The sequence below is a fragment of the Pseudophryne corroboree genome, chromosome 4 (genome assembly GCF_028390025.1).
Source record: "Pseudophryne corroboree isolate aPseCor3 chromosome 4, aPseCor3.hap2, whole genome shotgun sequence".
Taxonomy (NCBI): domain Eukaryota; kingdom Metazoa; phylum Chordata; class Amphibia; order Anura; family Myobatrachidae; genus Pseudophryne; species Pseudophryne corroboree.
The window spans coordinates 871,744,455-871,756,799 of NC_086447.1; the positions used below are offsets into that span (position 1 = coordinate 871,744,455).

The following is a 12,345-nucleotide window of genomic DNA, read 5'->3' on the forward strand; positions in this document are numbered from 1 at the left end:
TGCTGTGTGTCGGTACGCGTGTGTCGACATGTATGAGGAGGAAAATTATGTGGAGGCGGAGCAGTTGCCTGTGTTGGTGATGTCACCCCCTAGGGAGTCGACACCTGACTGGATGATTGTATTTAAACAATTAAGTGATAATGTCAGCAATTTGCAAAAAACTGTTGACGACATGAGACAGCCGGCAAATCAATTAGTGCCTGTCCAGGCGTCTCAGACACCGTCAGGGGCGCTAAAACGCCCGTTACCTCAGTGGGTCGACACAGACCCTGACACAGATACTGAGTCTAGTGTCGACGGTGACGAGACAAACGTAATGTCCAGTAGGGCCACACGTTACATGATCACGGCAATGAAAGAGGCATTGAACCTTTCTGACACTACAAGTACCACAAAGAAGGGTATTATGTGGGGTGAGAAAAAACTACCAATATTTTTTCCTGAGTCAGAGGAAATAAATGAGGTGTGTGAAAAAGCGTGGGTTTCCCCCGATAAAAAACAGCTAATTTCTAAAAAATTATTAGCATTATATCCTTTCCCGCCAGAGGTTAGGGCGCGTTGGGAAACACCCCCTAGGGTAGATAAGGCGCTCACACGTTTATCAAAACAAGTAGCGTTACCGTCTCCTGATACGGCTACCCTCAAAGAACCAGCTGATAGAAGGCTGGAAAATATCCTAAAAAGTATATACACACATACTGGTGTTATACTGCGACCAGCAATCGCCTCAGCCTGGATGTGCAGTGCTGGAGTCGCATGGTCGGATTCCCTGACCGAGAATATTGATACCCTGGATAGGGACAATATTTTGTTAACTATAGAACATTTAAAGGATGCATTACTATATATGCGTGATGCACAGAGGGATATTTGCACCCTGGCATCAAGAGTAAGTGCTATGTCCATCTCTGCCAGAAGAGCGTTATGGACGCGACAGTGGTCAGGGGATGCGGATTCCAAACGGCACATGGAAGTATTGCCGTATAAAGGGGAGGAGTTATTTGGGGCTGGTCTATCGGACCTGGTGGCCACGGCAACGGCTGGAAAATCCACCTTTTTACCCCAGGTCACTCCACATCAGCAGAAAAAGACACCGTCTTTTCAAACTCAGTCCTTTCGTTCCCATAAGTACAAGCGAGCAAAAGGCCATTCTTTTCTGCCCCGGGGCAGAGGAAGAGGAAAAAGACTGCACCATGCAGCCGCTTCACAGGAGCAGAAGCCCTCCCCTGCTTCTGCCAAGTCTTCAGCATGACGCTGGGGCTTTACAAGCAGACTCCGATATGGTGGGGGCCCGTCTCAAGAATTTCAACGCGCAGTGGGCTCACTCGCAAGTGGATCCCTGGATTCTACAGGTAGTATCGCAGGGGTACAAACTGGAATTCGAGGCGTTTCCCCCTCGTTGTTTCCTGAAGTCTGCTTTACCAAAGTCTCCCTCCGACAGGGAGGCAGTTTTGGAAGCCATTCACAAGCTGTATTCCCAGCAGGTGATAATCAAGGTACCCCTCCTGCAACAAGGAAAGGGGTATTATTCCACGCTGTTTGTGGTACCGAAGCCGGACGGCTCGGTGAGACCAATTTTAAATCTGAAATCCTTGAACACTTACATAAAAAGGTTCAAATTCAAGATGGAGTCACTCAGAGCAGTGATAGCAAACCTGGAAGAAGGGGACTATATGGTGTCTCTGGACATCAAAGATGCTTATCTCCACGTCCCGATATACCCTTCTCACCAAGGGTACCTCAGGTTTGTAGTACAAAACTGTCATTATCAGTTTCAGACGCTGCCGTTTGGATTGTCCACGGCACCTCGGGTCTTTACCAAGGTAATGGCCGAAATGATGATTCTTCTACGAAGAAAAGGCATTTTAATTATCCCTTACTTGGACGATCTCCTGATAAGGGCAAGATCCAGGGAACAGTTAGAAGTCGGAGTAGCACTATCTCAGGTAGTGTTACGTCAGCACGGGTGGATTCTAAATATTCCAAAATCGCAGCTGATTCCAACGACACGTCTACTGTTCCTAGGAATGATTCTGGACACAGTCCAGAAGAAGGTGTTTCTCCCGGAGGAGAAGGCCAGGGAGTTATCCGAGCTAGTCAGGAACCTCCTAAAACCAGGACAGGTCTCAGTGCATCAGTGCACGAGGGTCCTGGGGAAAATGGTGGCTTCTTACGAAGCGATTCCATTCGGAAGATTCCATGCAAGAACATTTCAGTGGGATCTACTGGACAAATGGTCCGGATCGCATCTGCAGATGCATCAGCGGATAACCCTGTCGCCAAGGACAAGGGTGTCTCTCCTGTGGTGGCTGCAGAGTGCTCATCTACTAGAGGGCCGCAGATTTGGCATTCAGGATTGGATCCTGGTAACCACGGATGCCAGCCTGAGAGGCTGGGGAGCAGTCACACAGGGAAGAAATTTCCAGGGCCTGTGGTCAAGCTTGGAAACGTGTCTTCATATAAACATTCTGGAACTAAGGGCCATTTACAATGCCCTAAGTCAAGCAAAACCTCTGCTTCAGGGTCAGGCGGTGTTGATCCAATCGGACAACATCACGTCAGTCGCCCACGTAAACAGACAGGGCGGCACGAGAAGCAGGAGGGCAATGGCAGAAGCTGCAAGGATTCTTCGCTGGGCGGAAAATCATGTGATAGCACTGTCAGCAGTATTCATTCCGGGAGTGGACAACTGGGAAGCAGACTTCCTCAGCAGACACAACCTTCACCCGGGAGAGTGGGGACTTCACCCAGAAGTCTTCCACCTGATTGTAAACCGTTGGGAAAAACCAAAGGTGGACATGATGGCGTCACGTCTAAACAAAAAACTGGACAGATATTGCGCCAGGTCAAGGGACCCTCAGGCAATAGCAGTGGACGCTCTGGTAACGCCGTGGGTGTACCAGTCAGTGTATGTGTTCCCTCCTCTGCCTCTCATACCAAAAGTACTGAGAATCATAAGAAGGAGAGGAGTAAGAACTATACTCGTGGTTCCGGATTGGCCAAGACGGACTTGGTACCCGGAACTTCAAGAGATGCTCACGGACGAACCGTGGCCTCTACCTCTAAGAAAGGACCTGCTACTGCAGGGGCCTTGTCTGTTCCAGGACTTACCGCGGCTGCGTTTGACGGCATGGCGGTTGAACGCCGGATCCTGAGGGAAAAAGGCATTCCAGAAGAAGTCATCCCTACTCTGGTCAAAGCCAGGAAGGACGTAACCACAAAACATTATCACCGCATTTGGCGTAAATATGTTGCGTGGTGTGAGGCCAAGAAGGCCCCTACAGAGGAATTTCAACTGGGTCGTTTCCTTCATTTCCTGCAAACAGGACTGTCTATGGGCCTAAAATTAGGGTCCATTAAGGTTCAAATTTCGGCCCTGTCGATTTTCTTCCAGAAAGAACTGGCTTCAGTACCTGAAGTTCAGACATTTGTAAAAGGGGTGCTGCACATACAGCCTCCTTTTGTGCCTCCAGTGGCACCTTGGGATCTCAATGTGGTGTTGAGTTTTCTAAAGTCACATTGGTTTGAACCACCTTCCACTGTGGACTTAAAATATCTCACATGGAAGGTGTCGATGCTGTTAGCCTTGGCTTCAGCCAGGCGTGTGTCAGAATTGGCGGCTTTATCATATAAAAGCCCTTACTTAATTTTTCATTCTGTCAGGGCGGAATTGAGGACTCGTCCTCAATTTCTACCTAAGGTGGTTTCTGCATTTCACATGAACCAACCTATTGTGGTACCTGCGGCTACCAGGAACTTGGAGGACTCTAAGTTGCTTGACGTTGTCAGGGCCTTGAAAATATATGTTTCCAGGACGGCTGGAGTCAGAAAATCTGACTCGCTGTTTATCCTGTATGCACCCAACAAGCTGGGTGCTCCTGCTTCTAAGCAGACGATTGCTCGTTGGATTTGTAGTACAATTCAGCTTGCACATTCTGTGGCAGGATTGCCACAGCCAAAATCAGTAAAAGCCCATTCCACAAGGAAAGTGGGCTCATCTTGGGCGGCTGCCCGAGGGGTCTCGGCTTTACAACTTTGCCGAGCAGCTACTTGGTCAGGGGCAAACACGTTTGCTAAATTCTACAAATTTGATACCCTGGCTGAGGAGGACCTGGAGTTCTCTCATTCGGTGCTGCAGAGTCATCCGCACTCTCCCGCCCGTTTGGGAGCTTTGGTATAATCCCCATGGTCCTTACGGAGTCCCAGCATCCACTAGGACGTCAGAGAAAATAAGATTTTACTTACCGATAAATCTATTTCTCGTAGTCCGTAGTGGATGCTGGGCGCCCATCCCTAGTGCGGATTGTCTGCAATACTTGTATATAGTTATTGTTACAAAGATTCGGGTTATTATTGTTGTGAGCCATCTTTTCAGAGGCTCCTTTGCGTTTATCATACTGTTAACTGGGTTCAGATCACAAGTTGTACGGTGTGATTGGTGTGGCTGGTATGAGTCTTACCCGGGATTCAATATCCTTCCTTATTATGTACGCTCGTCCGGGCACAGTATCCTAACTGAGGCTTGGAGGAGGGTCATAGGGGGAGGAGCCAGTGCACACCACCTGATCCTTAAGCTTTTATTTTGTGCCCTGTCTCCTGCGGAGCCGCTATTCCCCATGGTCCTTACGGAGTCCCAGCATCCACTACGGACTAAGAGAAATAGATTTATCGGTAAGTAAAATCTTATTTTCACAGTATAGCATCTCTGGATGGAGTGTACTGTGCATGCAGTGGCCGTCTGCCTTCTTCCACATAGTCTGACTTCAAGCCATTGGTATTTACTGCTTGAACACTGGATCCATCTTCCATGAGTAATCCCCTGTAACTAATCAGAAGAGTGGACTGGGCCCCTGAGAGCTCTATCTGGCCAGTTTTTTCTTAAGTGCTAATAGTCTCTCCCAATTAATTAGTACACTACAGTTCCTAAACCTCTCTCACCAGTTTGCTCTCATGTGTCTAGTGATCCATAGGACCAAGTTATGGACTCCTCTCCAGAGCGTGTGATTGCCCTGGTGGATATGGATTGCTTCTATGTGCAAGTGGAGCAGAGGCTGAAACCAGAACTGAAGAACAAGCCAGTGGTTGTGGCGCAATACAAAACATGGAAAGGAGGCGGGTAAGAGGGACTTTGCACTTATTTCCTGAGAGAGTATCTGGAGGGGGATGTGTACCCATTCATATAGAGTGGTAATACAGCAATGAACTAATTGTGTCCAGCTCATGTTCTGTCTGAAGGGGTCAATACCTGGTTACCCTATGGCTATTTTACAAAAGAATGGGTTTTTGGTATCTTGGGAGCAGAAAATTAAAGAGCTGCTCTAGTCCTATGTATAGCTGTATAAGCTGGTAGCTGCTATTGAACAGGTGGTGGATGTATAAGACCCCACTATTGTTAAAAAAAAAAAGAGCATTCAGCGCACACCTGGCTTGTACAATATGGGGTATATTCAATTGAAGTCGGATCCATTCCGACATGACCTATTCAATGACCCTCTCAATCCGACTTTAAAAAAGTTGGATTGAGATGAAGGTGATGAGAGGGGGAGAGTAGCGGGGGAGACTGGTATTAGATGCACACATACAACTAGTATCCAAATACTGTTTGTTTTAATTATTTACTTTTAATAAATAACATTTATTTTTCCTAAACTGTGCGGCTGACTTATCGGAGAAGTAGTACATCTTTTTTATTCTAAAAAAAAAAAAGTTTGCGTTTCCTATGGAAGCAGTAGACTGTCACTGTGTTGTGTTCCAGACAGTCTGAATTAACAGCATTGCTAAGATGCTCAGGTTTTGTTTTTCTCTTGTAATACACCACAAATGGGAGACTTGTACAGTAGCTTGTGCACTGGTCCAGTGTTAGCCGCGTGACTGAGGCTTATTCTTGTGAGTACAGTGTTGCTCCCAGTCTGCTGTGTCTCTCCCTCCCAGCACCCATTCTCTAAAGGTGGGTACACAATGCCAGATATATCGGCCTTTCTATTGAACGGCCGATATATCGTGGGTCCGTCGGCCAGTGTGTACGAGGGATATGTCTGTGAACTCCATCGTTCACAGACATATCGCGTCGGCCCCGCAGCACAGCCGGCAGCCAATATATCTACCGATAAATTGGCGCATCGCTGTGTTTGTACAGATGACCAGCCGGCCGCCTGTACACATGCTGCAGCGGCCGGCGGTGATTGACAGCTGAACTGAGCTGGCTTTCATGACGTCAGTCCCCAACGGATCGGACAGTGTGTATGCACAGCACACTGGCCGATCCGTCCACAGATATATCTGTAGATCAATTGATCTGCAGATATATCTATCAGTGTGTACCTACCTTAAGTTGCTGTTCCTTCCTGCTCACAGCACACATTCTCCCAGTCTGATACCTCTCTGTAATTAAACACCCTGCTTTTTCAAATGTGACACAAATGATTCAGGGACAGGTTAGGTTTGAGTGGGCTTAATTTAAGGTGGGTACACACAGGAAGATATATCTGCCGATCAATTGATCGGCAGATATATCTATGGACGGATCAGACAGTGTGTTGAGCATACACACTGGCCGATCCGTCGGGGACTGACGTCATCAACTGGGCGGGCATGTACACGCGCCCGCCCAGTTCAGCTGTCAATCACTGCCGGCTGCCGCAGCATGTGTGGATTTTGGCCTGGGTGGAAGATATGTTCCCAGGTCCAAGATACCAAAGTTGTAAAAGGAGCGTTCAGCGCACACCTGGCTTGTACAATATGACTCTAATATACTAAAAACCTTTATATGGTATGTGAATGAATAGTACACACTTGATTATGGTAAAAGAAAAATGTTGCCAACTTATGTCCTCATAAAGATGATTTTGGTATAGAAGCAGAGCGGCATTTTTCCGGGATAGAAAAGGGCCTTACGATAGTGTGGGTGGCACAGTGAAGAGGTTAGCATCCTGAGTAAGCCTGCAACATCCATATGATAAACAGATTCTTACACCAAAACAACTTTTTAACCAGGCAGAGGATATCATTACAGGAATGCATGTTACTTCTTTTTATTCCAAAGTTTTTCTTGTTACCATACAGGATTATTGCTGTTAGCTATGAGGCCCGAGCCTTTGGGGTGACTCGGAACATGTTTGCCAATGATGCCAAGAAGCTTTGTTCCGACCTTCAGATTGCCAGAGTCAACGAGGCGCATGGGAAGGCCGACCTTTCAAAGTGAGTGTTTAACAGTCAACCCAGATTTATAATTGGCCCTATACACTGGCTGATAGTCCGCCGAGGTGCCCCATGGACGACCCGGTGATCGGGGGAGTGAAGTTTCTTTACTCCCCCCGTCAACTGGCTCCATAACCCTGCATGCTAATATGGACGATATTCCATATTGTCTTGCGGGCATAAACGAGCCGGCACCAACGATGAACGAGCGTGGGGCCGCACATCCTTCATCGTTGGCGCATACACACTGAATGATATCTTGTTCATTAGTGAACAAGATCGTAAATATCTTTCAGTGGAATCAGCCAGTGTGTAGGGAGGGCCCTTACGTTAAATGTTGTTGGAAGTGCTCCAGCGGTATATAACTGTATAGCTTCTGGCATGAGATGTTAAATAAAATGTAAATTAAAAAAAGGTGAGACAAAATGACTCATCACTGAGTCAGCCAGACACCGGTCAGGTTACAGCCCTTTATGTCTGACTAGCAATACTACTCTGACGGATATATAGCTATTGTTCATTCTGAATTTAGGCAGCATTTTGTACCCATGCAGTGGGAACGCGACATGTATGACATGGCACGTGTTGTGAGTAAATCTGTTATACTAGCATCTCATGAAGTGTGGACATGATATGTATCATGTGACATTTGTTGTGGTTACACCTATTGGGGGGGAATGTAATAGTCTGCGAGAGGCAGGAAGTACAAGACTTTGTGCAAGTCCTTTCATCTTTTTAAAGCAGCAATTGCATACACTGCAGGTTTGTTTTGCCGCATAAATGATTGTCGCTTTAAAAAAATGGGACAACTTGCACGAAGTATTGCTTGCTTCTCGCAGGCTATTACATTCCCCCTTGTTGTGAGTACATCTATTATATTGACATCTCATGGAATGAAGTATGTATTAGGTGGTACATCTGCTACAGATATCCAATGAAATAAGTATGACGTGTCATTTGTTGCGGGTTTATCTGCTATACTGACTTCATGAAATGGCAGCGTGTTATGAATTGTGGCACGTGTTGTGGGTACATCTGTTATATGACCTCTTTTGACTTAGGAGGATGATAAGTATAATGCGTCACCTGTTGGTAAACCTTGTTATACTGACCTCTCATGAAATGAGTGCACAATACGTATGATTCTTGCAGGTATCGGGCGGCCAGTGTGGAAGTGATGGAAGTCATGTCTCGATTTGCAGTGGTGGAGAGAGCAAGCATTGATGAGGCCTATATCGACCTGACTGACTCTGTGCAGAAACGACTACAGGAGATGGCGGACCTACCTATATCAGAGACCTTGCTGAAGACCACCTTTGTGCAGGGCTATCCCCATTTTGACCCAACAACTGAACAGAGCAGCGAGGGCTTATCAAAAGGTGACTCTTATAATCTTATTCTGGGACAGGCAGCTTCTCCGAGAGCCGACTTCCAGTTGTAAAAGATATTTAGCATCCCTCATCCATGTATGTAAATTGAGAGAGTTTCATTTCGGGTATTTCCGTTTTAGTTCCTGACGCGGATGCTGCTCAGAACCACCGACTTGACCAGTCAAAGACTCGCACAGCTCCGTGTACATTGGAATTGTCCTAGTTGTGGGACTGGTGGTGACAGTTCTTAGTTACAGGAGGGAGGGAGATGTTTAATAGGGTGGACAGATGTGACCTCTGCTCTACAGGACATCACAGCTGGCTCTGCTTTCACTGACACACTTGCTAACCTGGGCAGCCTTACACCTCCTGGCAGCTGGTGCACACGTGGGAAAATGCCAGTTTGGCAATTACTGAATACAGCTATATTAAATCCTGTTAAGACCTTCGTTTTTTTGGCATTAAAACAATCTTACCGAGATTATAGACAGAATATTTTTACCAATTTTCTTGTCGTTCAGAGGAGCTGCGCCAGCTGGGGATGAAGCAATGGCTGACGTCCCTTCCTACAGAGAACCCCCGGAGTCCCGAGCTGCAGCTGACTGTGGCAGGCATCATTGTGGAGGAGATGAGAGCAGCAGTAGAGGAGGAGACCTCATTCCAGTGCTCTGCCGGGATCTCCTACAACAAGGTATTGCACCCGGGAAATACATTGCTGTGGGTAATTAAAGGGTATACACATTCAAGATGTATACTGGTGCTATATAGTGTGGGATGGGAGGACAGCTATAGGAGCAAGAAAAGAATCCCGACGGCTCTTCATCCTTCCATTGCTGGCAGACACCATAAGTAATATACAGGAACGCCAAATGCATTCTGTGTATGGGGTTTTTAGGCTCTTTTAGTGTTTGTTGTATTATTATACCTGCTCTGTATGTATAATACTTGGTGTATACAATAGGGAAAGACCTCATGAAATCCTACATAAATCCACCGAACTAATAATTGCTGTTGGAATACTTTCTGTCCTCCTACTATTATTATCTCTTCATCTTCTCTGATCTAGGTACTGGCTAAGCTGGCATGTGGGTTAAATAAACCAAACCGTCAAACCATCTTGTCCCAGGGCTCAGTGGCCGAGTTGTTCAACCAGCTGCCCATCGGCAAGATGTAAGTCCTGGAGCGGCATACACTCTACACAGAATAAATAGTCTTGTGTATTCCTTCATGGGATTAATTACAGGGTGCCAGTGAGCTGAGGTCTCTGGAATGTAAAATGAGAAGGCAATAATCCGTTATACTGATAAATCCCTATCATTATCAATGTGCCTATCCCAGCGTTTCTGAATCGCCCAATGTAGCGCAAGCAAGAGACCAGTCTTATATGCTGTCTCATTAAAGAAAGTAACTGTACGCAGCGTCTAAATATTCATTGAAAATGTCAACAACTGAAAACATAGCCTATCTTATGTGTAAGAACCAATAGTGCTAGGTTACCCTGAGCCATATGTTTGGTTCCAGTAACTCTGTGTTCCTCTGTATACACTCTGTTTCTCCCCCTTAAACTGGGTACACACTAGATGATATTTCAAACAATTTGCCCGATTCCGATGGTTCGAATCGACAAATCGTCCACTGTGTTCACACTATGAGTGCTCTTGCGGCTGCGTCCGTCGCATCTTCAGGTCGGCCCTACATGCTGCTCAATCTGAAGATTTCGCCAATGATTTTCAGCAAACCGCACAGTGTGTACGCACTCCCTGATATATATCGTTAACAACCAAATGTCCTACTGATGCACAATATATCAGTAGGTCGTTTGTAAGATTGCACCGTGTGTATGGACTATACCGTTTTTTCTGGATTTCAAGGGAAATCGGGACAATCATTGCATCATTTGCACATCGTCTAAGGTCTACCCACCTTTAGAGTCCTAGGGAATGCAGCCCAGACAGTGAAGGCAAGTGCCTTATATCTCTAGTACGGAAAGAAAGGAAGGAGAATAGAAAGGAGGGGGAGTGTTTTGTTTTTAAATACAGGGGGAAAAACCTGACAAGGTGTTTCGCATTTCATTCAAACCTCAGACACTTTATTTTGTGATGTGTGTCAGGAAGTTTGGTCCGGTTTATTGCATCGTGCTGCTCATTTACCATGCGTGATCTCTTTTATTAAGGTCTAGCAAGGTGATTTGAATCGTGACAGTATAGTATTATTGCCCACCGGCTATGAAGGAAACTGATTTACCCCCATCTGTCCTCAGCATCTAGGGAAGTGAACTTTCTGACTCCTGTTGTAGCTGATATATCGCTATAGATCAGTCAGTGCAGCTGGCAGCAAATCCTCCCTCTGCTGTTATAACTGTGCTGCCCCCGCTGACTGTATCAGAGTACCCTTAGCCGTTATCCCTCTTTTGGGGGGGTATAGGTTTTGTCTTTGAGCTGGGTACTCAAGTCTTCAAGTAGAAATACTTTACGGAAAGGTGGAAAAGGCAGCAAAGTAAAATGTGAAATTGTAACTGCTCATTGTGGCACTTAAAGTGCTGCTGGATTTGGTTTATGTCCCTGAGCTCACTAGTAGTGATCAGAGAGTGATATGTTCTGTGTCACACAGTACTGAATTATGTGACCACAGAACTACCCCATGTTAATTATTAACTTGTATCCAGTGAGGTGTCCATCTAACAGTCTCTTCTTTATCAGTCGTCACCTTGGAGGCAAACTTGGATCATCAATCAAAGAGATCCTAGGTGTGGAATACATGGGTCAGCTGACCCAGTTTGACGAATCGTATCTCCAAAGCCACTTTGGGGACAAAACAGGGTAAGTGTTGATTTGTATATTCTACATAACTTTGGTCATTGACTCTATTTTGTAAGTGTACTTTCATAGAAACTCACACTCTTCTACTTTGCCTCCACCCTAGTGGCACAGTCCGTTCTTTTATATGGGGAAATGAGTGTGGCACGTACACACTGTTCTTTAGCTTGCTTACTATATGATCAGATTGGTGGTCTCTCAGCAATCGGCACAAACTGTATGATTACAGGGGAGCTGAGTACCAGCAGAATTATCCTCTGTTTCCAGCCAAAAGATGGGTTTCCATGGGCCTCATTAAAGGATCCTCCAAGAATCTCTCCTTCCTGTATCTGTTCAGTATATCTGGGGTATGGAGGGGTGTCTGGGTAGGACATAGATCCAGATTCAAAAGTAATGCTGAAGAGTCATAAAGAGCAGAACCACAAGCATCTCCAGAGAGAGGCATTTGTACACATTATGAAAGTGTTATTTAAGTTGCAGCGTTGCTGTTTTCCACTTTGTTTTAGTGTGTTGCTGTGACAGGTCATCCAGTTCTGCTATTCATACAATGATTAGTTTTCTACCATACTGTACATCTCACCTGGATGTGTCCTTCTCTGAATGTGTGTTGTGTTGTGCAGCTCCTGGCTCTATTTGCTGTGCCGTGGTATTGAGGATGAACCTGTGAAGCCCAGGCAGTTACCCAAATCCATCGGCTGCAGTAAAAATTTCCCCGGGAAGACATCGCTGTGCACTCGGGATAAGGTGGATTAACAAAGAATCTGTTCTCATTCTCAAAACCTACAAAAATGCTGTGCTGGCCAGTGACCTCCCTGAGGTCTTCAAGTGCCTCCTTTCCAAAAATGAATGTTGTAATTCTGACAAATATTGTTAATTTATTTTATTTATTAACAGTTTCTTATATAGCGCAGCAAATTCCGTTGTGCTTTACAATTGGAAATAACAATGATATAACAAAACTG

General features: G+C 45.8%; 1 protein-coding gene across 1 annotated transcript in view; it reads left to right on the top strand.

Moving 5' to 3' along the window:
- The window catches only part of POLH (DNA polymerase eta), a 43,181-nt gene that overhangs the window by 21,996 nt on the left and 8,840 nt on the right, over positions 1–12,345 (top strand). The window contains exons 2-8 of the mRNA XM_063918792.1: positions 4,961–5,116; positions 7,063–7,197; positions 8,350–8,576; positions 9,089–9,258; positions 9,634–9,737; positions 11,267–11,386; positions 12,004–12,127. Of these exons, the coding sequence (XP_063774862.1) occupies positions 4,980–5,116; positions 7,063–7,197; positions 8,350–8,576; positions 9,089–9,258; positions 9,634–9,737; positions 11,267–11,386; positions 12,004–12,127 (1,017 nt within the window). The 5' untranslated portion in view covers positions 4,961–4,979. The remainder of the gene's footprint in view (positions 1–4,960; positions 5,117–7,062; positions 7,198–8,349; positions 8,577–9,088; positions 9,259–9,633; positions 9,738–11,266; positions 11,387–12,003; positions 12,128–12,345) is intronic.